We start from the raw sequence: 23,882 nt of genomic DNA, 5'->3' as shown, positions 1-23,882 counted from the left end.
CCTGGTAGATAACGCCACAAAGCAGAGGGATCGTTAAGGAGCACAAAACAGAGGCTTTAATTTCCTGGCAGCACGAGCTGCAGAGCGGCCTTGAAATCCAGGGCAGCTCTGATGTCCTTGAAATGTGCATCTGTGTGTCAGAGCTCAAAGAGTTTACACATCTTTGAAGTGTATCCGAGTAAAAAAAGGCTGCCAGAAATAAAACATCTGATTTTAAAAGCTTCTTCCAGGATGGGGCCAACCTGGAGGGGGTGACTTTACCCCCACGGCACTGAGGGATCCATCAGGTCGCTTCTCTGTCCCGGTGTCTCTTCCCCCAAGCACTGACTGCACTTGTAGGCACGGGGTGTGCAGCCCCTGGGGTCATGGGTCCAGCTCTTGGGGCACAGAGTGAGCCCCACACCACTGCTCTGCCTCACTGGATAAGCCCTGCAGGCAGCAGTGAGCTCTCACTCTTGCTGTCGATGCAGTCTGTCCTGCTGCCCCCCAGCTCTGCTTCACTACAGCGCGCTGAGTGAGGAAGGGGGAAAAGCAGGGCAGGATTAAACCAAAGCTCAGCCTCACTCTCCCAGCTCCCTGGGGGCTCCTGCTTGCCAGCAGCCATGAGTGTGTCTCATTGCAGCCTCACCTGCCTCCTCCCAGCTGGGAAAATGTCGGAATCCCTCCAAGTCTGCGGCCAGCAGGGCTTGAAGAACAGAGTCCTGGGGGCAGAGAAATTGGGGCTGGAGAACTCTGCACCAGGAGCTCCCTCTGGGCAGCACAGGGCAGCACATGTGCTGTGCAGGGGATGCAGCCCTTCCCCACCACCCCACAGTGTGGCTCGAGAGACTGCAGCCCCCACCTCTCTGAGACAGGGATGCTACCAAGAGACGTAGCTGCATGGTCGAGCTTTGCACATGGGCAAGAGCTGCAAGCTCACCCTGGAGCAAGGAAGGCTGAGACACCTGCACCAACCCTGCCTGGGACATGTGAATCAGCACGGTGCTGGCAGGGCTGGGGCTGTGCACGGCTGCCCATGTACCTGCAGGCTGCAGAACACCAGTGAGATGCCGTGCTTGTGCAGGTCCTGCAGCAGCTCAGCCAGCCCCACCACCGCCGTGTAGTCGATGGTGCTGACGTGGTGGCAATCCAGGATGACAGAGCGCGGTGGGGATGCTGCTGGGAGAACGTGTGGTTATTTCCCACGAGCAATGCAGGTGCCCCAGGGGACACAGCCCTGTGGATCAGGCAGCCCAAAGCTGCCATTTGGTCGTAGCTATAGGGCTTGACTCCCTCCAAAAGTGGTCTGGGAGGCACTGAGGATCCCCATTTCCATCTGATGGCTGAGAAGCACCATACCTGCCAGAGCTCGGTCACGGATGATGTCCTGGAGGTGGTCAGCAGCAGGGAAGTGCAGGCTGCTCCCTGGCTGCACGAGCAGCACGCCCTGCTCCAACACCTGCATGGGGCCCATGGGGCTGAGTCACAGCGGGCTGAGGGCTGGGGTCTGCCCCAAGCCAGGAAATGGCACAGGACAGGGCTCAGCAAGAGCCCAAGGGTGTGAGCCCACCTTGATTGGGGGCCTGGCCACAGAGTAGAGCAGGAGGATGCCTGAGACCAGCACGCCAGCCATGATGCCATACTGCACCTCCCAGAAGCAGAGCAGGAATGTCACACAGAGGGGGATGAGGTCCAGCCCTGCAAAAGAGATGGCCCAGGCTTAGCTGTGCCTCATCTTCCAGCCAGCAGAACTGGGGGTGGAGCTGGGGGGAGCTGTGAGGTTCCTTCTAACCCAACCATGCTCTGATTCTCTGACCCAAGGGCAGAACAGCTGAGGAGGGGACAGGCAGCAAAAGGAGAAACCCCAGGCTGTGGGCATGCAGCCCCTGGGAAGGACTCAGGCATTTCTGGGGCCAGGGCTGAACTGCCCCATCTCACCCAGCCTGAGCATCACCCATCACACTTGTGCCCTCACTCTTAACCCTCCAGAGTGTCCTGAAGATCCTGGCATCGAACATGGGGATCACAGCAGAGATGATGACGGCCGCCAGCGCCGCTTTGGGGATGTAGCAGAAGAGCGAAGTGAGGTAGGCCAGGGACAGCAGCACCAGGGTGCCTGTGGGGCAGCAGCGGTGTCTCAGCCATCTCCCCCCCACACACTGGGGCTCTCTGAGGGCAGGAGCAGCAGGGTGAGGGGCAATACCTGTGATGAGCCCCCCCATGGGGGTACAGACCCCTGTCTGTGCATTCACTGCTGTCCTGAAACACAGAGCCATGCATTGCCCCTCCTGCTGCCTGCAGAGCCCCTGGGCAGGCCCTACTGGGGGGCTTGTGCCCCCCACCCACTGTGGGATGTGGAGGGCAAAGCAGCTGAGTGATGTGCACGCCTTGCTGCCAGCATGGGATGCTGGAGGCCAGGACATGGGCTATGGGAACAGCCAGCACCACACAGCCTCTGCCCGAGGTCTCTGTACCCCAACCAGGATGAGCCCCACCATACACCCACCGGCCAAAGCTTCCTGTGATGGGATATGAGGAAAAGAAGGAGCCCAGTAAGTTGGCAGTGCCTGCAGTCAGGAAAGACAGGGGGGGATGTGGGTGCACAGCTTGGTTCATGTCACCGCTGTCACCTCCTCTGCTCCAGATGGGAACTGAGTGTGAGGCAAGGCACACCCATCCCTACAAGCCCCACAGCCTTACCCATAGCCAGTAGCTCCTGGTTGGCATCGATTCTATAATCATTCTGTGAAGCTGCAAGGAGAGAAGCACAGCCCAGAGTGCTCAGCACACAGCCCCCATGGGAACAGCAATGTCCCCTTAAGTCCCCCTTGCAGCTCCCCCCCTCCCCAAGCCCACTGTACCAAAAGCTTTGGCAATGGCGACAGTCTCCAGCACACCCACCAGTGGGACCACAGCCAGCCCAGCCCCCATGTCCTGCAGAGCAAGATGGGGAGCATCAGAACACAGGGGCAACCCTCACCTTTAAGGTGCCTACAAAGCAACCCCAGAGCTCAACACCCACCTGCACCATCCTGCCAAAGGGCACAGTGCCATTGGGAACAGCCTTGGAGAAGGGTGGTGGGTGGAACGGGGGGAGCCCACGGGGAACACTGCCGGTGAGCATCAGTGGTTGGGAGCCACTCACCTGGAAGGAGTACGCCACCAGGCCAGCAGCCAGCACCACCAGGGCATTGCGTGCTGAGGGGAGAGAACAGCACTGAAAACCTGGGGCAAAGGGGGGGAATCCGGGCTGTGAGGTCCTTGGAGAGCAGGGGGCAAGGAGCAACGCACCGGTGGCACAGCTCCGGACGAGCAGGACGCTGGCCCTGGTGGCCAATGGCTCCATGCTGGCAGTGGGATGCAGGCGGCTCTTCATGGCCTGCAGCCCGGCGAGTGCAGCCAGGCAGGACAGCCCTAGGATGGCATCCCCAACCCTGCAATGGGATGTGTCAGGGCTGCTGCCTTGCAGGGATGCTGTGGCACCGCCAGCAATGTGAATCACCAGCAAAACACATCACCTCACTGCAGGGGAAGGAGGAGAGCATCTGCCCCCCCACACCACTTGTGAGATCTTTGGGGACAGGGAAGAAGGACCCCAGTGATGGGCAGCTGGACCCACCACATCCCCTCCCCAGTGAAAGCTGGGAACTCCTCTCTTGGGCTACCAAAAAATGGGGGAGGACTTGTGACAAATGCACAGCCCCAAGGATGTGCTTTTGGGCTGGCAAAACCCCAATGGGGAGCAGAAAACAGGACAAGTTTGCTCAGTGCTCCCCTTTAGAAGCCCACGTGCATCCCCATCTTCAAATTTCCAGGAAAACTGAGAAGTGCAGAGAACAAGCTGTCACATCACAGTGCTGGGCATGGACTGAGAAGCAGTCCAAGGGGTGACCAGAGGTGTGTGGTGAAGCAGCAGAGCCTCAGAGCAGCAAGGATGCAGGGATGGTGCTGACCTGGTCTCTCCGATCCTCCTCAGCGTCTCATACACCTGCAGGAAAAACTGCCGAGGGATCCCCTGCAGCCCCAGGATGTTCTGTGCAGAAAGACAGAGCCTCGTGCAAGCCCAGCACACAGGGCCAGCCCAAAGCACTGCAGGCTGGAACAGCTCAGGGCAACTTCCCTGAGCTCCATCACAGTGAGGACAGACCTCCTGGGCTGCCCCAGGGATGCTCAGGTTCTCTTTTAGCCCAGGCCCTGAGAAGCCTCCATCCCAGGCAGCCCCTGCCAGCCCCGTGCCCTGTTTCCTTGCACAACCTCACACCACAGCCCCGAGCCTGATTTTGGTTAACCACAAAGGAAACATTGCAGCTCCAGAAGAGCCGGAGTGCTGCCCGCTGCTGAGTAGCCAGCACATCTCCAGGAGAGCAGGGCTGAGCTGAGCCCCTACCTTGACCTGGTTGAAGCTGATGGTGATGGAAGCAGCTGATGTAAAGCCCTTAATGACTGGGCAGGAAACAAAGTCCAGGAGGAAACCTGCATGGGATGAGAGGCACTAAGTGCTCTGCTGGCACTGATGGGGAGCATGGGGTGCACACAGAGCTGTGACAAGTGACAGCAGCACAATGCCAGCATCTCAGAGAGCACAGGGCTGGGACTGACTGCAGGACACATCTCCACAACACGAGCACACAGCACATGCATCTCACCGAGGTGCAGGAGCCCCATGGCCAACTGGATGCAGCCAGACAGGAAGGCGAGCAGCACAGCATAGGTAGGGTCATGGAAGGTGTAGGACGAGACAAGCAGGGACATGATGGCAGTGGGGCCCAGCGTCACGTCCTTGGCGGTGCCCAGGAGGCAGTACACAAAGCAGCCCACGAAAGAAGAGTAGAGGCCGTACTGCACGGGGACAAGGGAGCGCTCAGATTGGATATAAGGAAGCTTTTACACTGTGGGCGCTGAGGCAGCGGCACAGGTTGCCCATAGGGGAGGTGGTGGTGCCCCATCCCTGAAGCCAGCCAAGGTCAGGGGATGGGCTGTGAGCACTGATGGAGCTGTGGGTGTCCCTGCTGGCACCAGTTGGCCTTTAGGGTCCCTTCCGACTCCAACCACCCCGTGATTGTATGATTCTATGCCACCTGTGCCCGCGCTCAGCCCTGCCCGACCCTCCCGGCCGTCCCACTCTGCTCTGCCCGCTCCAACCCGACGAGTCCCGTGGGTCCCCACGGGCAGAGCTGGGGGCAGCCCGGAGCGGTGCCACCCACCTGCACGGGCAGCCCGGCCACCTCGGCGTACGCCAGCGCCTGCGGCACGACCGTGAGCCCCACGGTGATGCCGGCGGTCACGTCGAGCCGCAGGCAGGACAGCGAGTAGCGCGGCAGCCAGCCGAGCACGGGCAGCCTCCGGCGCATCGCCCGCTGCCACCAGCGCTGCCCGGGCTGCCGCGGGCCCCACATGGCTCCGTTTGGGCTCACAGCATCCTCGGGGGCCGCCCCGCTCCTCCTGCCGCTCCCGATGGCCTCGGGAACACAAACACCCGCAACGCTGCATCCGGCGGGCGGCTCCTCCCGGGCCGGATCTGAGCCATTCCGGCCGGCTCATGTGACTGGAACGGAGGAGGAGCTGCCGCCACCGAGCCCGTCCGGTACCGGTTCCATGCGGGTTTGGGCGCTGCCGCTGCTGCTGGGCGCGCTCCGGTTCGGCGGAGCCCCCGCCCGCAACGTGCTGCTCCTGCTGGGTGAGTGCCCGGGGAACGCGGCTGTGCTGCGGGCTGACCGTGCCCTGCTCCCTGCCCACTCCCGGCTCCGGTGCCCGCACGGTTCTGCCGGGCCGGGCTCACCCTGTACCGCAGGGCTCACCCCGCGCCCCTGTCCCCGCAGCGGACGATGGCGGCTTCGAGAGCGGCGCTTACAACAACTCTGCCATCCGGACTCCCAACCTGGACGCGCTGGCACGGCGCAGTCTGCTCTTCCAGAACGCCTTCACCTCCGTCAGCAGCTGCTCTCCAAGCCGGGCCAGTTTGCTGACCGGGCTGCCCCAGGTGGGCACCCCCCGCCCGGCACTGCAGCCGTGGTTGTGCTGTTTTGGGGGTCGGCCCGCTGGGCATCGTCCCACCGCGTGGCCTCCCCCCGTCTGTAGCACCAGAATGGGATGTACGGGCTGCACCAGGGCGTGCATCACTTCAACTCCTTCGACGCCGTGCGCAGCCTGCCCCGGCTGCTCCACCAAGCAAACATCCGCACAGGTGGGGACCCGGCACAGGGAGGGCACCATTGACTGCAGCCCTATGTGGTGTTGAGTTTGTTTGTGCCCCTGCTCTGCTCCTTCCCTGGCCTCCATACTGCTTCCACTTCTGTTTTCATGCTGCTGTCTGGCTCCCAGCCTCATGTTGGCCCCACACTTCCCCCATCCGCTCACTGCTCCAGCGCTGGTGCATGCCATGGCCGGGGTAGAGCCGTCCCAGGCAGGTCCTGTTTTCTCACTACAGATGGAAGTGCTTCTGCATACAGCAGCAGGGACTGGGGCAGCCCTCATGATAGAGCAGAACCGCTGCACCAGCCCTGGGGCAGAAGGAGGGGTCGAGAGCACCCTGCCCCTCTCCTCCTGGCACAGCACAGGTCTGTGTTTCTGTAGGGATCATTGGGAAGAAGCACGTGGGGCCTGAGGCTGTGTACCCCTTTGACTTTGCCTACACGGAGGAGAACAGTTCAGTGCTGCAGGTGGGGAGGAACATCACCCGCATCAAAGCTCTTGTCCGGCGCTTCCTCCAGAGCCAGGATGTGAGGTGGGATGGGGTCCTGTGTGCCTCAGAGCCCTGAGCACCCTGCAGGGGGACACAGGGGGCTCAGGGGGACATGGGCCATCCCCAGCTCCACTGCCTCCCCTCTTCTCCAGGCCTTTCTTCCTCTATGTTGCTTTCCATGACCCACACCGCTGCGGACACTCCCAGCCCCAGTATGGGGCCTTTTGTGAGAAATTTGGCAATGGGGAGAGTGGTATGGGCTGGATCCCTGACTGGAAACCACAGCTCTACCACCCAGAGGACGTGCAGGTGGGGGCCATGGGGCTGCAGACCAGCCACCAGCCCTGGCATATCAATGCCACCCCTCCCATGGCCCCACACACCACTTCCCCTTTCTCCATGTAGGTCCCTCGCTTTGTTCCGGACACACCATCTGCACGGGCAGACTTGGCAGCCCAATATACCACCATCGGGCGCATGGATCAAGGTAAGGGGTGTGGGAGCAGGCTGGTGCCTGCACACAGAGCTCTGCCTTGCAGCTGCCCAGCTCTTCCTGCTGCCCACAGGGATTGGGCTGGTGCTGGAGGAGCTGCGGCTTGCTGGCGTCCTCAACAGCACATTGGTGATCTACACCTCTGACAACGGCATCCCCTTCCCTGGCGGCAGGACCAACCTCTACTGGTCTGGCACAGCTGAACCTTTGCTGCTCTCCTCCCCAGAGCACCCTGAGCGCTGGGGCCAGGTCAGCTCAGCCTTTGCCAGCCTCCTGGGTAAGCACAGCCTGTGGGGAGGGAGCGGAGCTGTGCCAATGCTCTGCCCTGTGCTGCATCTCTGTGCTGCAGCCACCCCAGCATGGGTGGGATGAGCACAGGTGACCCTCTCTGGGGTTGAGTTTGCTCCCATGGGTGCAAGCTCCCTCCTCCCTTTCTCTTTCCCTGCAGATCTCACACCAACCATTCTGGACTGGTTCTCCATCCCCTACCCTTCGTACAGCATCTTTGGCACAAAGGAGGTGCAGCTCACGGGTAAATCTCTCCTACCAGCGCTGCAGTCAGAGCAGCCCTGGGCCACCACCTTCAGCAGCCAGAGCCACCACGAAGCCACCATGTACTACCCCATGCGTGCCATCCAGCACCGCCAGTTCCGCCTCATCCACAACCTCAACTACAAGATGCCCTTCCCCATCGACCAGGACTTCTATGTCTCACCCACATTCCAAGACCTCTTGAACCGCACCAGGGCCGGGCAACCCACACACTGGAACAAGACCCTGCACCAGTACTACTACCGGGACCGCTGGGAGCTCTTTGACTACAGCCAGGACCCCACTGAGAGCCACAACCTGGCCTCTGACCCACACTATGCTGACATCTTCCAGATGCTACGTGCACAGCTGCTGAAGTGGCAGTGGGACACAGGGGACCCTTGGGTGTGCGCCCCTGATGCTGTCCTGGAGGAGAAGCTGAGCCCGCAGTGCCAGCCACTGCACAATGAGCTGTGAGCAGCTCCACCAGCACCACCCAGCCTGCAGCATGGGGATCCTCATGGCTCTGCTCAGACTGAGAAGCTGTAAAGCCAAACCGATGCTCAATAAAGCTTCTGATGGAGAGCTGTGTGGTGTAGCTGGGGTTCAGCACATCCCTGCCTGCTCCCTGTCCCCCTGCAGCTCTCAGTGCTGTGCTCACTGGGAAGCAGCCAGGAGCCACTGGTGGGCACACAGAGCATGCAGAACTGCTGTGCTGTGCATGCTGTGGGGCTGCCCTGAGCATCCAGTGACACCCCCAGGTGCAGGGAGGGCACAGGCGACATAGTCTCATCTGCAAGGCAGCCACCAGGGACCTTCCTAATCTTTGTGGGGCCAGGCTGTGATTAAACCCCACAGCTCAGCACAGCTCCTGGGGATGGAGCCAGGGTGCCCCAGCCAACGGGAGGACTGAGAGCTGATGGCAGGACAGGCTGGGACTGCCCCATGGCTACAGCAATGCTGACTACTGGGAACAAACAATCACTCTTTATTCACAGCATTTCTCCCCAGGTCCCCACCCCACTCCCAGCCCTCATCGAATGGCTCCATACTGCACCCCACACCCAGCACACACTGACCATCACAGCCCAGCGTGCAGAAGGGACTCTTCCCACATCCATCCCAAAACCACAACCAGGAGAATCCCCAGTCCCTGGCAGGTGCCAGATGTGTCACACTGACAGGTTGCTGTCTCATAAGGCACTTAGGTCTTTTTTTTCCCCCTGTTGTGTCAGTTTTTCCCCATCCACTCAAGACCTGCTTGTGCCAGCCCCACTCCTACACCTCCCATGAGTTCGTTTCAGTACAAGAATGCCAAGCTCAGACACAGCAGTTACAATACACAGGCAAGAGGTAGCACTGCTTCAGAAGGGATGGATGGATTCAAAGCACAATTGGCACAGTGTCACCCAGGACAGTCACCTGCTCAGGACCAAGCGACCACAAACTGCTCCCACATGGGCAGCGACACGGAGACACGCAGCACCTGGGGAGGTAAAAGCAGAGTCAGCCCCATCCCATGGGCCCAGGGCTCCCCCAGGAGGAGCAGCACTCACCTGGGTGTCACTGCGGTATGAGAAGTCCTCCACGGGGATGCCATTGGCCAGGACTCGCTGTGGAGCACTGGGGACACCCAGCACAGTGACAGCCTCCACCAGGATCCCATCCAGGTGGCCACCTGCCCGCAAGATCTGACTGAGCACGGCGCCCTGTGAGGATAGGGAAGGTCACCCTGTGTCCCTGGGAACCCCTGGGTACCTGTTCCTCACCCCAGCCATCACTGCTGACACCGCACTGCGAGCAGCTCGAGGAGATGCAGTGATGGCAGGGCTCACCCTGGGCACTTTGGTATGATATGGGTGCCTTGGTGTCCCCCCCCAACTCCCAGCCCCCTCCCATGCTCACACGTGCAGCCAGGAAGAGGATCTCAGTGCAGTCCCCCTTCTCAAAGCTCTGCCAGCTCTCCCCATCATCCCAGAACAGCTCTCCACGGGCAAAGCCATCCGGTGTCAGGGCCACCACCACCATCATCCCCTTCTTGCGGGACTCAGCTGTGTTCAATCCAGGCTCCTGTGGGTGCAGGGTCAGACCCAGACCCTGCCCCAACCCCACACACAGCTGTGGAGTGGCTGGGTCCCATTGTCACCAAGGTGTCACATGGAAAGAGCTCACCTGCAGGGGTAGGATGTGCCCTGCTCGGATGTGCACATTAATGGTGTCCAGGGGGGCTGCTAAGAGGATCCACTGCCCTTTGCTGTGGATGGTTGAGTCCTAAATAAGAAGAAATAATGCGCCCTAAGGATTAGCAAAACCATGGGCAACCCAACAGAGCATCACAGCTCTCAGACTGCCATGAGGGATGGAAGTGTCACAGCTCTGGGGACAGCTCACAGGCCATATATTGGGGTGAGATGGAGGAGGGCACACACTGTCCCACAGCCAGCACTTACCCCTGTGAAGCTGTACCACGTCCCAGCTGGGAAATAGCCACTGACTTTGGTCTGTCCCTGTTCCAGCACTGGTGTGATCAGCAGCCCTGCACCCCACAGCAGCTGGCGGTCCACAATCCACGTGTTGGGGTCTTTGGGGAACCTGGAGAAGAATGAAGGGGCAGCACCACAGCAGAGCCCATCCCGCACCCACCGCCCCATGCCCACCACTTGGCACTCACTCAAGGAACAGTGGCCGTGCCACCGTGTCCCCAGCCACGTGTGCCCGGTGGAAGAGGGTGTAAAGGTAGGGCAGGAGGGAGTAGCGGAGGCGGAGGGCTTTCCTCATGGCATCCTGTGCAGGCAGACTGAAGGCGTAGGGCTCCTGTGGCTGTGAGAAGCGGGAGCTCAGGCAGTGCGGGGATGGCAGTGATGGATGGGGACACGGCCCTTGGTGCCATGCTCACCCGGTTCCCGTGGTCGTTGTGGTTCCTCATGAAGGGGTAGAAGGCTCCCAGCTGGGTCCAGCGCACGCACAGCTCCTCAGATGTGTCACCAGCAAAGCCACAGATGTCAGCTCCCACCAGAGGAACCCCGAGGAGGTTGAAGAGCAGCACCTCTGCGGGATGCACAGCGATGGTGCAGCGGCACAGGGATGGCTGCACTGCCCCAAAGGGAAGAAGGGGATGCAGCCCCACAGCCCACCTGGCACGGAGTGGGCCAGCTGCTCCCAGCTGCTCTCCACATCCCCCGTCCAGTGCCCTGCATAGCGGCCGTGTCCCGCAAACGTGGAGCGTGAGATGACGAAGGGCCGCGTGCCGCGCACCCTGAGCAGTGCACTGCAAGGACAGACCGGGGCTGAGCCCTGTGCTGCAAACAGCCCCCCCTCCTGCTCCCTGCGGCCCCAAACAAATCCAAGCCCACACTTCCACCCCGATGGCACCAATCCCCAGCTCCCACCCAGTGGGCTGATGCTTACTTGTGGGAGGCAATGGCCTCAGTTAGCCCATACAGGCTGTGCAGGTTGTAATGGGAGGAAAGGTACTGCTGGCTGGAGGCACAGATGGTGCCTGCCTGCAGACGGCCCCCAAACACACCTGAATATAGAGGTGAGGGTGAGCTGGGGGCAGCCAACAGAGCACTGCCCGCAGCAGCACCCTCTGCACTGCTCACCTGGCACATACGGGGGCTTCTCCAGGCTGCTGTCTGGGCAGCCATCCTGGGAGCCCTCCACAAAGTTGGATGGTTCGTTCATGTCCTGGGGATGGCAAGGGGGAGCCCTCAGTGCTGGGGGAGTTTCAGGGGGAGGGAAGGTGGGGAAGGAGCTGGGGAGCTGCATTGGCCACTCACAATCCACATGCCATCAAAGGGCACCTGCTCGTGGAAGTCCTTCACCATGTCATGCCACCACTCGTGTGTCTCAGGGTTGGTGAAGTCTGGGAAAGCCGTGGGGCCTGGCCATACCTGCAGGACACCCCCATCTCCATCTCTGGCATCCCTTGGGGCCCTCTGGGTGCTCCCCTCCTTCTCACCACTCCCCACAGCCCCCACAGAGCCCCCACACCTTCCCGATGAGCGGCTGCCCCGTGGCATTGCGGATGAACACTCCTCGCTTCAGTCCATCATCATAGGGCCAGTAGGTGCCAGGTGGCCCCGAGCTGCTGATGCCAGGATCCTACAGGGCACAAAGACGGGGTGTCACCAATGAGAACAGGGAACGGCTCCTGCAGCACTCAGCACTGAGTCACTGCGTTCAATGGGCTGATGGCCAAGGGCTACTGAGAATCATCCAACCTCATCATAAAAGTATAAATAAACCCCAAACTGCCACTAAACCGATGCTGTGTAGGACTCAATCAACATGGCAACGTCCCTCACCACGATCATGACGTAGTGCAGGCCATGCTGATGGAAGTCGTGCACCATGTCAGGGTAATCTCTGAAGGTTTCCTTGTTGTAGGTGAAATCCCTCTTGGCATCCATGTAGTCCAGGTCATTCCACTGCACGTCCTGCAGGGCAGCACTCAGCAAGGAGCTGCCCCACATGGTGCCCACAGCCTCCCCACACCCATCGCTACGTACCAGGGGGAAGAGCCCAGCTGACATGTTGGCTGCAGCCTGCCGGGTGGTGGAGGTGGAGGAATAACCCCAGCGGCACAGGTGGAAGCCCAGGGCCCAGTATGGGGGCATGAAGGGGAACCCTGCGGGGTGGGAGGGCGGCTGCTAGCAGGGGTGGTGATGCACTGTGAGCACCAAAACCCCATCTCCGTGCTGTGCCATCCTACCAACCACATCCAGGTACTGCCGCACCACGCTCTGGGGGTCAGGGCCCAGGAAGATGTAGAAGTCCAGGATGCCTCCCGTCGTGCGCCAGGTCAGGGCAGGGCTGGGCTGCAGGAGCACATCTGGGGGTGCAGGAAGCCATCAGCAGGGGGGTGGTCCCAGTGCAGCCCTGTGCCCCAAAGCACTTACCCATGGCATTGCTGTTCAGCAGGAAGACACCATGTGCAGAGCCACCATCCTCCAGCACCAGGTAGAAGGGGTGGGAGCCATAGAGGTTGACTTGGGGCTGGAGCAGAGCTCGGGTGAGACCCCAGCACCCGCCCACCCCTCACCAACCCCATCACCCCTCGGTCCTGTCTGTACCGCAGGTGCCATGTCCCGGTTCCAGAGCGTGACTTTAGTCCAGGCCGTGTCGAGGATGAGAGGGGCCAGACGCTCCCCCAGCCCAGAAATGAAACGGGAAGGCAGGGAGGTGGAGATCTGCAGGAACTGGTCCGCAAAGAACAGCGGAGCGACGCTGGTGTTGAGCCTGCGGGGAGGAGCGGGGACTACAGCCATGGCACGGGGCAGGACCGGAGTTCAGCACTTCCAGGACCTGCACTTCCAGGACCTGAACTTCCAGGACCTGAACTTACAGGACCTGCACTTACAGGACCTGAACTTACAGGACCTGAACTTACAGGACCTGCACTTACAGGACCTGCACTTCCAGGACCTGAACTTCCAGGACCTGCACTTACAGGACCTGCACTTACAGGACCTGCACTTACAGGACCTGCCCATCGGGCTGCCGGAACACGACGATGCCGAACGGATCCTGGAGGAGCTGCACCCCGTACAGCGTGTCTGCCGCTCGGGTGCTCACCCTCGGTGTGGCCATGGGCACCTCGTAGCGCTGCCGTGCCGGATCGCGAAGCTGCGGGGGAGATGGGGCTCAGCGGGGCCGGCGGAAGGGGGAGTGGGGAGTGGGGAGCACCGGGCGCACCGTGAAGCGCAAGCGGCTCTCGGTCTCCATCGCCACGTCCAGCCGCAGCGTGCCCACGTCCGCGGGCAGGAAGCTGGGCACCACGCGGCGGAGCCTGGCCGAGTATCCGCCGGCCGTGGCCGTCACGTTGTCCGCCCGGTAGCTGCGGTAGCCGAGGGGAAAGAAGCACCAGGGAGGCCCGCCCGAGCCGCCCGAGCCGGACGGAGCGTAGCAGCAGCCCCGCGCCTCGCAGTCCGCCCGCGCCAGCAGCCGCTCGGGGCCGCAATCGAATCGTTCGTCCGGGGGCAGCGAACAGGCGGAGTCCGCGGAGCTGGAGGCGGAGGGCAGCGAGCGGAGCAGCAGCGCCAGCAGCAGCAGCGCCATGGCCACGGCACCGGCCTCGCTCCTTCCGGGCTCCGAGCTCCTTCCCGGTGTGCGCGGCGCCGCTTCCTGCTCACACCGGGGCAGCTCCGCACCCTGCGGGGTGATGGGGCTGAACGGATGAAGCCGTGTCGGAAAATGAAAGACACGAAACGGATGAAGCAAAATAAACAAAACGAGTCTTTAAGGAGGATTTGCATCTTGGTTTTTTTTAATATTTCTTTATAAAACCTACCCACCTCTCACCCTTGTTTGCATTGCCCACACTTTGGCTCACACCTATCAGGCTTTCTGCGAGCCCAGCTCGGATTCCAGGCACTCCCCGAGCCACTGCAGGGCTGGGCGGTGCTGCGGCTGTTCCTGCTGCACCCGATGGACAACGGTGCTGACGGCACGGAGCCTCTCCTGCAGCTTTTGCTGCTCGTTTCTGCAGGCCTGCTCGGAGCTGCACAGAGGTGTGTACTTCCCTTCCTTCAGCGCCTGCAGATGCTTCTGGCGAGTCTGATAGGCCACAATCTCCAAAAGGTTCTGAGAAAAGCAGTAGTAGAAATGGTTTTGATAGCGGGCTGAGCACAGCAAAGAAAGCAACGCAAACAACGCGATTCAAGGCATTAAAGTACTGTCAGCACCGTACTTTGAAATAGAAGGGGGTGTTATGGAGGAAAAAGCATCTTCCTATTGAGTGCTGTAGATGTATGGCGACATCACAGCCACAGAAGTACCCATGCATACAAGGATGTGCTGGGGTCATTGCCAGGATAAGGTTTGACAAGCTTAAAATTTCATAGGATGCTATTCCAGACCTTGAGCTGGCTCTCCAATTAGTGCTCTCACCCTGCCCCATACAGCTTTAGGCAGTGTTTCCCAGGGACATGATGCAGGCTGATGGTTCCAAGTGAATGCTGCCCCACCAACAGGAGCACAACTGGAGCATCAGGCTCAGGACTGTCCCCAAAACAAGCTTAGTTAACTCAAAGTGCTGCAAAAATGAAGTGTGTCCAGCTCAAGATGGTGAGACAAGGAGGTGGCGGGTTCCACTCACCCATCGCTTTTTGTACCGAAGACATTCTGTGTGTGAATCGAGGCCATGGGACTCAGTCTGCAGCATGCACATTTCCTGTTGCTTTTCCAACAGACTGGCATTAAGGGATGCTTGGGTGCTCTCCAGCTCCAGGATAACTTTATTGCAGTCTTGAGCATTCTAGTAAATGAAAGAGAAGGAAATGGCAGAGTCTGGATTCTGCTTCTTGAGTTCGGTTACCCTCCCAGCACCCTGTTTTGGGGCTGACAGAGTTTGTTTTCTTCACAGAAGACAGCACAGTTTTGGGTCTAGGATGAAAACAACATTGATTACACACTGATGTTTTGGTTACTGCTGTGCAGTGATGACACTGAGTGAAGGACATTTCTGTTTCTCACGCTGCCCTGCCAACAAGTCTGCTATTTTCACAGATTTTCAGCTATTTAAAACAGAATTCCCAAAGCCTGCCCCCTGTGCAGGGCCAGGCCTGAGTCTGTGTCCTGCCATCCCATGCACCTGTGCTAAGCACACACTGGTGCTAATTACAAGGCAAATGCTGGCTACGTCAATTCATGCAGCACTGCTTTGCTTGCTCACCTTCTGGGTTTCAGCAATCTTCTTTCTCAGCTCTTCTTTCTTGCGGTAGAAGTCGCTCTTGGTGATACGTTTCTTATCTGTTTTGTTCTGACCTTCTCCAAGAAGTGCTATGGTCTCTCTACGAGAAACAGATGCCTCCATGTCACGAATCATCTTCTCCTGCTGCTTCATCAGCTGGCTGTAGCGGACCTGCCATTTGTCAAAACATAAAGTAAACCAAAAATAACAAATGCTTACAAATGGCACCTAATTGAAGTCTTCTGCCTGGCACATCCCGTCAACATAAATCAGATCTACGTGACACGTGAGCCTTTACAAGCCAAACTGTGTTCTAAATCGAAACCTAATTTGCCTTGTATAGTTCTGGAAGGCAAAGGACTGCCTTAGTTACCAGCTCTGTATCAACATGTCTAAAGTCGTCTTCAGAATGCTTCACTGAAAATCATTAGCAATAGCAAAAGCAGAAGAGCAGAAATATCCTGGGAATGAAAGGAAGAGCTGCTTCAGCAGAAGACCTCTGGAACCAGTGTTTAAGATGAGGCACTGTTAGTAATCAATATTTCTTTGCTTGTTGGAGCTGCAAAATAAGGTGATATGTTTCATCAATGAAAAAGAAAACAGGTATTTCTAAGTCCTGCTGCAGCACACAGTGGCTCACCTGCATTCTGTGAATCTCTGCTCTCATGGCTCGGATTTCTCCTTGTCCCCTTTCAGAATCCACTGCTGAGCGCATCTCTTTTGTCAGCTGGATCTTTTTCTCCCACAGCATGATTTGATGCCTTCAGCGACAAAAAGGGAAAGGAGGGCCTTTGTAAACAACAGAGAGAATGCTGTCTTTGTGTAGCAGTGGCAGCACGCTGCTGAGGCTGATTCTGAACACAGAATAACCTAAAAGTTTGCACACAGGATAAGTAAAGTGGCAGCAACAGCACAGCGTGAAGTCAGACAGGAAGCTCCACAATTTATAAGCTTTCATGATGACTGAAAACAAGCAGGCCCAGACTGACAGGACTGATGGAGCACAATTAATTGCCCAGGACAGCACACTGGCTTTGGGTTAATAACAGATCATTGTGACATCCAGAACAAGTATGCTGGAATCATTAAAACCATTATCATCTCAACTCTTGCTGGTTCCAGGGACAGCTAATGCACCTTTCAGTTCCTCCATTCCAAAAATTCATTAAACTCCTTTCATCTTCTCCCAGAAAGACAGAGGCACAATTACAGGTGCTGGTTGAGTTTGGAGACTGGAGAAAAAAAGCAACGTGGGCCATTACACAGTAGTTTTAAGATTGTGGCATTAAGCAAGAAACTCTCTGGTACCTACTCTGCTTCTACCAGGCTGTTTAAGAGTCTTTCCTTCTCCTCAGTCAGTTGGCTGTGCTTCTCCTGCATCTCAATTGATTCCTTTTCTGCTGCCTGGATTCGGGAAGTGTAAAACAATACAAATTTGTCAGACTGAGAAAGATTCACAGCATCACTCTTTATCTCTGATCTGTGTATCCCTTTAGGTTGTCAGTTTCTTATACTCCACGAATGTCATACCTGGCCAGTTTCTACTGTGAGATAAAGTCACCATCATTAAACAATAAAGAAACTGATGCTCTGTCTGTGCATAACTATGTAATTTCCACTTAGCCATACCGTTCTGTAGCCCAAAGCTATTTCTCTCTGGGCCAACTGCTGTACAGATCTCTCAAAAGCCCAGTGTGACCACACCGTGGGAGCTTCTGTACCTTCAGAGAGCGTACGAACTCGTTCTCTGTGATAATGTTACCACACTGCAGCTCTGTGAAGCTGTTATCGTTCTTGTTGATCAACACGTTCAGCTTTATCAAGTCATTGGATACGCTCTTCATGTGACGTTCGAGGTCTTTCTGCTCTTTAATTTCCTGTTGGATGTCATCTAAAGGTGAACAGAAAAAGATATGTAAAATTCCCATGAGCACTGTGTTGAGTACAACCAAGTCAAAGCAATTTGCTGTTAGAGCAAACAGCCCTGCATGTGGATCCACCCAGCCCAAAACTCAGATAAAGCTTTCAATAGAGACTGTTGCTGTGAAAAAAAAAAGCTGGTTTAGGCCAAGGAAACTGCTGTCACCTGTGGGAACATTTGCCTGCCAACTACCTGCAAGCTTTGGATAAAGGTATGGAATTCGTGACGTGGCCACTTTGGGTTGAACTGGTTCAGTTCAGGCAGCAGATCAATCATTATAGGAAATATAACAAACAAAACAGCAAGAGGTGCTTGGCTCTTATCCCCTCAGTGTAGTATTGGGCCACAAGTGTTACTGCTTGTACACATATATGAGCACTGAGGGCATTCTTTGGTGAAGGACTAACACAGTGCCTTTAAGCCTTTTCTCCCTTTCTCACCTCCACTCATGGCCTAATGTTTCAGGAAAGAGTTGGGGAATTACTTACTTTCAGTGCGCACTTTTTTCTGCTGCATTATTGTGATCTGTTTCTTTAACATGTCCAAGGAGGTGAGCTGCTCCTCCTGCTCACGAGTTAGCTTGAGCAGCTCTCTCTGCAGATTGAGCCACTGCTTCTGCAGCGTCATCACCTCAGAATTACATTCTTCTATCTCCTTGGTCAGCTTATTGATCTCAATTTCCAATGGTCCCAATTCTTGCCCCTGTACAAGTGCAAGGTTTGGGATCAATTAGATGGAAGGTTGTGGAGAACTTGTTTATAGCACCATTGCTGAAGGCAGTTCAGCTGCTGCAAAGCCTAACTCCCTGCTTCTGTTTCCCATGAGCTGAATGGCACTAATAGGAAGGTATGACCTCATGGGAATAAATGCAACAGAAACCTGCAATGTCCTCAGGTTCTGTAGTGAGAGGTCCACCTAAGTGCTAACAAAAGGCACAGCTGGACATTCAGAAGTATACAAAGCCTGTGCCATGGTACTAATTCTCACACTGGTATCCATAATGAACTGCCAGGAACAGATCTGGGTATCATCCATTCAAGGCCAATTCTCAATTATTACCTTCTTTACTCTCAAAGCACTGATGTCACTCAACATTTTCTTCAGGCACAGACAACTCTGCACGAGGCACACCCTCCTTGCACAATTCCCTACTTTCAATTCCTCTCTGCACATATTAAGCACTGATTGACAAACAGAAGCAGTCACATTAACTAGTGCTGCCTTTGAATTACCATACTGATGCCTGGAAGTTTTAACTATGCGACACTCACACAGTTACATTTATCAAGGACATCTGTGGCTAACACAAAGAATAAGATCAAATTGGGATCAAAATGCAAACATACGTACCCCTTGCTTAGACAGAAGCACCTCCAGCTTCTGGTTGTACTGCCTGATGACCCCTTGCTTGTTCTCAATCAGTTGGTTGGCCTTTGAGATCTCACTTTCACTCCGATTGATTAGATCATGGATGTTCTTTATTTCCTTGTCCAGCTCACACAGCGTTTTTTGAAGGACCGTCAGCCTGCAGTTAGTCTGAGTTGTGTTCAGAATAACCTGGCTCATATCATTTTCAACCTTGGAAAAATGTATCTCCTAGTAGTAGACAGAAGAGAAGTTAGTATTACCAGCAGCAATTCACTGATTTATAATGCCCGTTTAGTAAAGAACAGGAATCAGAAATAGATTCTGTACCCAGGTCTGTTCTACAAGCTGTAAGCAAGTAACATACCATGACTGTACCTTTGTTTACCCAACCATTAACAGGAGATATCAATATTTACCTCTGCCATAAGGTTGTTGAAAAACATTAAGAAGTGTAAACATCCACAAACCCCAAAGTAACCACGTTGATTTCTTCTGCAACTGTATTTCCAGCCCAGATGTCCCAAGATCCTTGGCTAACAATAGTAGGACATATGGTATCTTCTCCAAAATGCATTTCTCGATTAACAACGACTACAGTAACCAAAGAGTGGCTATGTCTATTGTTTCTTTGAGTTATGAATGCAGCTCTGAAGAACATGCTTGCTACTTTTGTCTGTCCTGCACCACACAGAGTAACAGTTTGGTCTTTTCCAAGCCCACCATCTCGGCATTTCACTGAGCAATACAGACACTAATAGGAGTTAATGCAGGATATCCAGAATGTCCAGACTTCTTCCAAGATCAAAGAACATGTAACACTTTATAGTAAATACTCCAAGGATTCATCATACTGCCTCATTTTTATTTAAAGTAAAGTTTATGTGTCAGTCCTTTTTTGCCAGCTCTTTTGTGTTCACCCGTATCATGCAGTAAGATCATTGGATGAGCAAAACTGGGGTCAAAAACCCAACAAGGATTCAGTTGTGGAGCTGAAGAAGCAAAGATACTGACAAAACACACTTGCAAGACATTGCTCTAGGCTGATTGTGGCCTGTTTCACTCACAAACGGAAAACATACTATACCAGATCTGTTTTTCTCTGATGAAGTTTTTCAACCAGCTGTGAGAAGTGCTTTTCTGCTTTGTTGGACATCATCTGCTCCTTCAGCTTCGCCATGATCTCACTCTCCATCTGCTCTTTGGCTTCAGTTCCTTTCTGTATATCCTTACTGATGGATAACAACTCATTTAGACGAGCAGCTTGATCCTAAAAGGTAGGGAAGACCCAAAGAAGATCACTACAACTGTCTGGGGAAAGGAGATTAAATCTTTATGTGCAATTCAAAAGCATTCTTCCTCCCATTGGCTCCTCTCACCATCTTGATCCTGCTGATAGCCTGCTGTGTCTCCTCCAGAATGTGAGCATAGGTACCAGCTTTAAGCTTCAAAGCCTCCTGCTTTGAAAGGCACTGAGCAATCAGTTTCTCTGTCGTGTTGGCATCATTTTGTGAACGGTTCAGTATAGTGACAAGCATCTCATTCTTCTCCTCCTCCTTCCTGATTGACTTTCTATAGCCATGGATGTTTGTTTCTATGGACTTGAGGTCATGTCTGTACTTGCTGAGAAGCAAAGAAGATGAAAAACCTCACATGGGTTGACTTGTGCTGAACAATCATCTAAAACTGTTCTTTCAAACACACTACTGCAGCAACAAAAAAACATTTTTATAAGGAATCTAATCCAAATTATTTCAGGCCTTTTCAGGGGTGTTTCTTAGATGCCATACCTCAGCAGCTCCTGTGCAGCAATATAGGCCTCATCTCTTTGCTTCAGTCCAGCCAAGCTGTTAGTCCAGTTGTTCATCAAGCGCTTCTTCTCCATGTTAATAGCCTGCACCTCCATACAGGCCTAGAGAAGAGAGAACGTGTAGACAGGCTGAACCTATACTGGGTTGAGAAACCAAATATACTTTACAACATAGGACCTTTTTCTTTATATAATATGCCAGGCAGAAACAGCTTCAGTTAAAGTGTCTGATTTATCATCACATCAGAGCACATGAAAGTTACAGGTCTTCAAGAAAAAGTGCTGAGGAAGTGAGCTGAGAAGTGACTTACAGACAGTTCTTAAGGACAAAGGCAAGAAATATCTTCATGTCAGCAAACAGGACCAAACAAGAAAACTGTGGCCCATATTGTACCTGTCACATGAGCATGAGCATAAAGGGTCAGTCACTCCAGATGGAAATATTAACCAGATGAAAAAAAAAACATACACTTCCTACCTCATTCACTGCTTGTCGAGTTACTTTGGTGTCCTCTGCCTGGGCCACAAACTGAGCTTCAAACAGAGCAATCTGTTCTTGTAGTTCATAGGCTTTTCTTGTTAAGCGTTCCACTAGGAGATCCTAAAGAATCAGAATCAGTTCAGGATGAGTAATACAATCTCAGTCTTCATCAACTAAATATTCAACAAGAACAAGATAGCCTGGTATCAGCACTGAATGGCCAAATGGATTGGGTTTGATTCTTACTGAAGCTCTCTGTTCAGGTGTGGATGACTGCCATGAGCACAGAAGAGAACTTTCAAAAGAAAGAGTCCTTTTTTGCTGATTTTGTTATCTATTTTTTATTTTTCACATTATCAAATCAACACTTTGAATCTTGAATTAGCATTTCTTCCTGACAGTTTAAATTATATTATGACACCTCTCCATTAGCCAGGAATCTTAATAACTAATGATGTAAAATGCTTTGTTGGAAAACATTTAAATCCACTCTACTTCAACTGGTTGTGTAAAACCCTCCATTGAAAATTGTGTGTGTGATCTGCTGCAAGCAGAAGGCAGCAGAGGGAGCTCCAGCACACCAACAGGCTTGTTCATTTCCCTGTGAACCTCACTGTGACTCAGAATAATCCTTAATGAACAATGATACTTCTTCACTACCTTTCCATCCCCATCCCCCTTTGCTTGCTTTAAGAGTGATTTTCTATCATAAGAATATGATACCTGTTTTTTCTTTTCCACCTCAGCCTGGACCTTCTCTGCTTCAGCCTTCTTTGTCGACTGCTTCATCATTATGATATTATAATGCATCTCCTCATCCATATTCTGCATGTGCAAGAGACGTGAGGCCAAGTTTTCTGCTTGGGTCTGCATCGCAGAAACTGGGGAGGTGGGAGAAAGAATATTTACTGAGAACTATGTTTGAAAGACACACTTTAAGCACAAATAAAATGGAAAGACTAGAAGAGGCTGCCACACAGATGTGCCTAAGAAATAGGAGTACCTATGAAACTCCCCAGTGTGTACATAGTTCCATGTGAATTTTACTGCATTCTAAAATCCAGTGCTTGACTTGCAGTCAAAGTCATTTGAATTAGGGGAATACCACAAGGACTCAGTCACCTTTCTTGCGCTCATCATCTGTATTCTGAGACACTTTCTGGTACGTCAGCCTGAGGTTCTCCAGTTCCTCTTCCAGCTGCCGACGTGCTGTGGCTGCCTGAGAACAACGGTCGTGGCTCTTCTCCAGCTCCAGCTGCAGATGGGCCAGCTGCTGCTGCACACCATAAAGAACCACCCCAAGCTCTTCTCTCTGTTCTTTGCTCTTCTTTGTTGCTGTCCTCTGCAAATACAAGAGGAAATCGGTTCTCTGACTTCAACTTGCACAGGGACAGGACACAGTGAGAAGGCAACAAAATACTCTTATCTACCAGTTCTCGAAGATCTAGCTCCACTTTTTCCATCTGCTTAGTAAGGTAATTCTTGAGGGCAGTCTGGAATCTTCTCATTAGAGGCTATAAAAAAACACGATGGTGATGATTTTAGCACACTTGTAAAAATAAATGATGAAGGAACCTTCATACTACTGCCACTACTGAATAAAACATCATATTCTCTACCATGGAGGCTTGGATTCCTGTTTAGTTACACTTGCTGCAGTAAGTTGTATAGTGGGAATTTATTTATTGACAATAGAAAATGATGACTAAGAATATCTGAAAGTCAGGAACATCAGGAGAGCCACATCTGAGGGCCCATCCACTCCCTCTTGTATCAAGTACTCTCTAAATAGTACTAAGTAGTATCTGATATGCCCACAGCATTGCTCAAGTTTGAATCTGAGTTTAATAGTGAGAACAGACATTCAGGACTCAGTACTTCTGCAGAATCTATTCTTAAACATCCAGTTTCAGCCCGCAGCTGAAGCACTGCTTAGAATTTGCCTCACGTATTCCATATAGCTGTTATATATCCTATATAACCAATAGCAAAAAGCAAGATTTGCAGATTTCTCACATGTTCTGGATCCAAGACAACCAGCTGCGTTTCTTCTGCTGCTTCATTACTTCTTCCACTCGTTTCATTTTCAGCTGCAAGCTGCTGGCCTTTCTGTTCCCATTTTTGACCTCCATGCTCACTAGTGAGCTGACTAAACCTCTCCAAGGCAGATTCTGAACAGAAAGGGAAGGTATAAAATGAAATACAATAAACAACGCTTATATGGTGTAGTATTATGTCTAAAGTTGGATTCGCAGACACCAGAATGGGAGAAAACGAGACACTTTTCTTAGATGGCATCACTCACTGTGGTGTCAATAGGGGTGGGATGATACCTGGCTCTGTGGAGCTGTTCTGCTCCCCTTTATATGCCTGCATAGCAGTTCCTGAAGCCATGGGGGAAGGGTTCTCTCTCTCTGTTCCCATCTGCTCCATCTCTGTCAGTTCAGGGCGACCATCAGATTCCAATTCAGCTGAGAAAGCTTCAGATTTCTCCTAGGATATGAAATACACCAACTGAATCGGCTTCGCAAGCTGTCTGCCCCTAAAAACCTGCTGATTTTTAGCATGATGAGATACAGATCATACAAAGGATAAGCAACACAACCCCGTTCTAACATCAGCTCATAAATATATTGCTAAAGTTGCATCGCTTCTCATCAAAGTAACTTTGACACGGCACTGCGAAGGAACGTCTCCCATTTCATGAGAGCCTGGGGTCGGAATGATCGAGCCCCAACCCCTCTGCCACAGGCAGGGCCTCTAACCTCTTTATCTTTATTATTACTTAATGATTTGCCCACAACAGACGAGATAGGGCCGCAAAGCAGCGGGGCCGGGCCACAACCCGCACTCACCCGCCTCCACCGCCGCCATCTTGCCGTAGCCAGGCGACGAGTCAACAGTCGATCACGTGACGGATGGACCAA

At 54.0% G+C, this 23,882-nt stretch overlaps 4 protein-coding genes across 14 annotated transcripts; 1 reads left to right on the top strand and 3 right to left on the bottom strand.

The window, feature by feature from the left end:
* Positions 1 to 33: 33 nt before the first annotated feature.
* On the bottom strand, positions 34 to 5,449 carry SLC26A11 (solute carrier family 26 member 11). 8 transcript variants are annotated; one of them, XR_014936639.1, is made up of 16 exons: positions 5,184 to 5,449; positions 4,626 to 4,818; positions 4,367 to 4,452; positions 3,933 to 4,012; positions 3,271 to 3,413; positions 3,002 to 3,177; positions 2,841 to 2,913; positions 2,680 to 2,730; positions 2,486 to 2,546; positions 2,183 to 2,238; positions 1,918 to 2,095; positions 1,550 to 1,677; positions 1,339 to 1,438; positions 1,022 to 1,158; positions 629 to 701; positions 34 to 510 (listed from the first exon to the last, which is right to left on the bottom strand). XR_014936639.1 is itself a non-coding variant. In XM_015879707.3 (16 exons), the coding sequence occupies exons 1-16, from the start codon at positions 5,373 to 5,375 to the stop codon at positions 501 to 503; spliced, it is 1,731 nt and encodes a 576-aa protein (XP_015735193.2). In that variant the 5' UTR covers positions 5,376 to 5,449; the 3' UTR covers positions 34 to 500. The 8 variants fall into 8 exon arrangements, 5 of the variants coding, with proteins under 5 accessions (XP_015735193.2, XP_015735191.2, XP_015735192.2 ...); XR_014936638.1 differs by having other exon boundaries at positions 1,022 to 1,155; XM_015879707.3 differs by having other exon boundaries at positions 629 to 732; positions 1,955 to 2,095.
* A 73-nt stretch (positions 5,450 to 5,522) lies between these two features.
* On the top strand, positions 5,523 to 8,270 carry SGSH (N-sulfoglucosamine sulfohydrolase). Of its 2 annotated transcripts, none has more exons than XM_085522497.1 (8): positions 5,523 to 5,656; positions 5,799 to 5,959; positions 6,058 to 6,163; positions 6,553 to 6,703; positions 6,814 to 6,970; positions 7,067 to 7,148; positions 7,328 to 7,431; positions 7,603 to 8,270. In XM_085522497.1, exons 1-8 carry the CDS (start codon positions 5,575 to 5,577, stop codon positions 7,888 to 7,890), a joined length of 1,131 nt encoding a protein of 376 aa, XP_085378623.1. In that variant the 5' UTR covers positions 5,523 to 5,574; the 3' UTR covers positions 7,891 to 8,270. The 2 variants fall into 2 exon arrangements, with proteins under 2 accessions (XP_085378623.1, XP_015735195.2); XM_015879709.3 differs by having other exon boundaries at positions 7,228 to 7,431.
* A 383-nt stretch (positions 8,271 to 8,653) lies between these two features.
* Positions 8,654 to 14,115, bottom strand: GAA (alpha glucosidase). Of its 3 annotated transcripts, XM_015879510.3 has the most exons (20): positions 13,982 to 14,115; positions 13,383 to 13,854; positions 13,168 to 13,313; positions 12,761 to 12,926; positions 12,587 to 12,683; positions 12,400 to 12,519; positions 12,197 to 12,315; positions 11,993 to 12,124; positions 11,679 to 11,789; positions 11,465 to 11,578; positions 11,288 to 11,372; positions 11,094 to 11,211; positions 10,820 to 10,953; positions 10,582 to 10,733; positions 10,357 to 10,505; positions 10,136 to 10,277; positions 9,858 to 9,956; positions 9,591 to 9,755; positions 9,242 to 9,394; positions 8,654 to 9,171 (listed from the first exon to the last, which is right to left on the bottom strand). In XM_015879510.3, exons 2-20 carry the CDS (start codon positions 13,743 to 13,745, stop codon positions 9,112 to 9,114), a joined length of 2,625 nt encoding a protein of 874 aa, XP_015734996.3. In that variant the 5' UTR covers positions 13,746 to 13,854; positions 13,982 to 14,115; the 3' UTR covers positions 8,654 to 9,111. The 3 variants fall into 3 exon arrangements, 1 of the variants encoding a protein (XP_015734996.3); XR_014936635.1 differs by lacking the exons at positions 11,094 to 11,211; positions 13,982 to 14,115 and having other exon boundaries at positions 13,383 to 13,929; XR_014936636.1 differs by lacking the exons at positions 8,654 to 9,171; positions 9,242 to 9,394; positions 9,591 to 9,755; ... (4 more) ...; positions 10,820 to 10,953; positions 13,982 to 14,115 and having other exon boundaries at positions 11,465 to 11,595; positions 13,383 to 13,929.
* Positions 13,925 to 23,837, bottom strand: CCDC40 (coiled-coil domain 40 molecular ruler complex subunit). Its single transcript, XM_015879699.3, has 18 exons — positions 23,811 to 23,837; positions 23,289 to 23,448; positions 22,972 to 23,126; positions 22,386 to 22,469; positions 22,078 to 22,297; positions 21,679 to 21,836; positions 20,953 to 21,075; positions 20,455 to 20,576; positions 20,044 to 20,287; positions 19,752 to 19,934; positions 18,650 to 18,895; positions 17,788 to 18,001; positions 17,100 to 17,269; positions 16,691 to 16,782; positions 16,019 to 16,139; positions 15,361 to 15,549; positions 14,785 to 14,943; positions 13,925 to 14,270 (listed from the first exon to the last, which is right to left on the bottom strand). Exons 2-18 carry the CDS (start codon positions 23,386 to 23,388, stop codon positions 14,025 to 14,027), a joined length of 2,826 nt encoding a protein of 941 aa, XP_015735185.3. The 5' UTR covers positions 23,389 to 23,448; positions 23,811 to 23,837; the 3' UTR covers positions 13,925 to 14,024.
* Positions 23,838 to 23,882: the final 45 nt, after the last annotated feature.

This window comes from Coturnix japonica, chromosome 23 (assembly GCF_054131305.1).
Source record: "Coturnix japonica strain WE chromosome 23, WE-NBRP24, whole genome shotgun sequence".
Taxonomy (NCBI): domain Eukaryota; kingdom Metazoa; phylum Chordata; class Aves; order Galliformes; family Phasianidae; genus Coturnix; species Coturnix japonica.
This window is presented reverse-complemented; position numbering and strand designations above follow the sequence as displayed.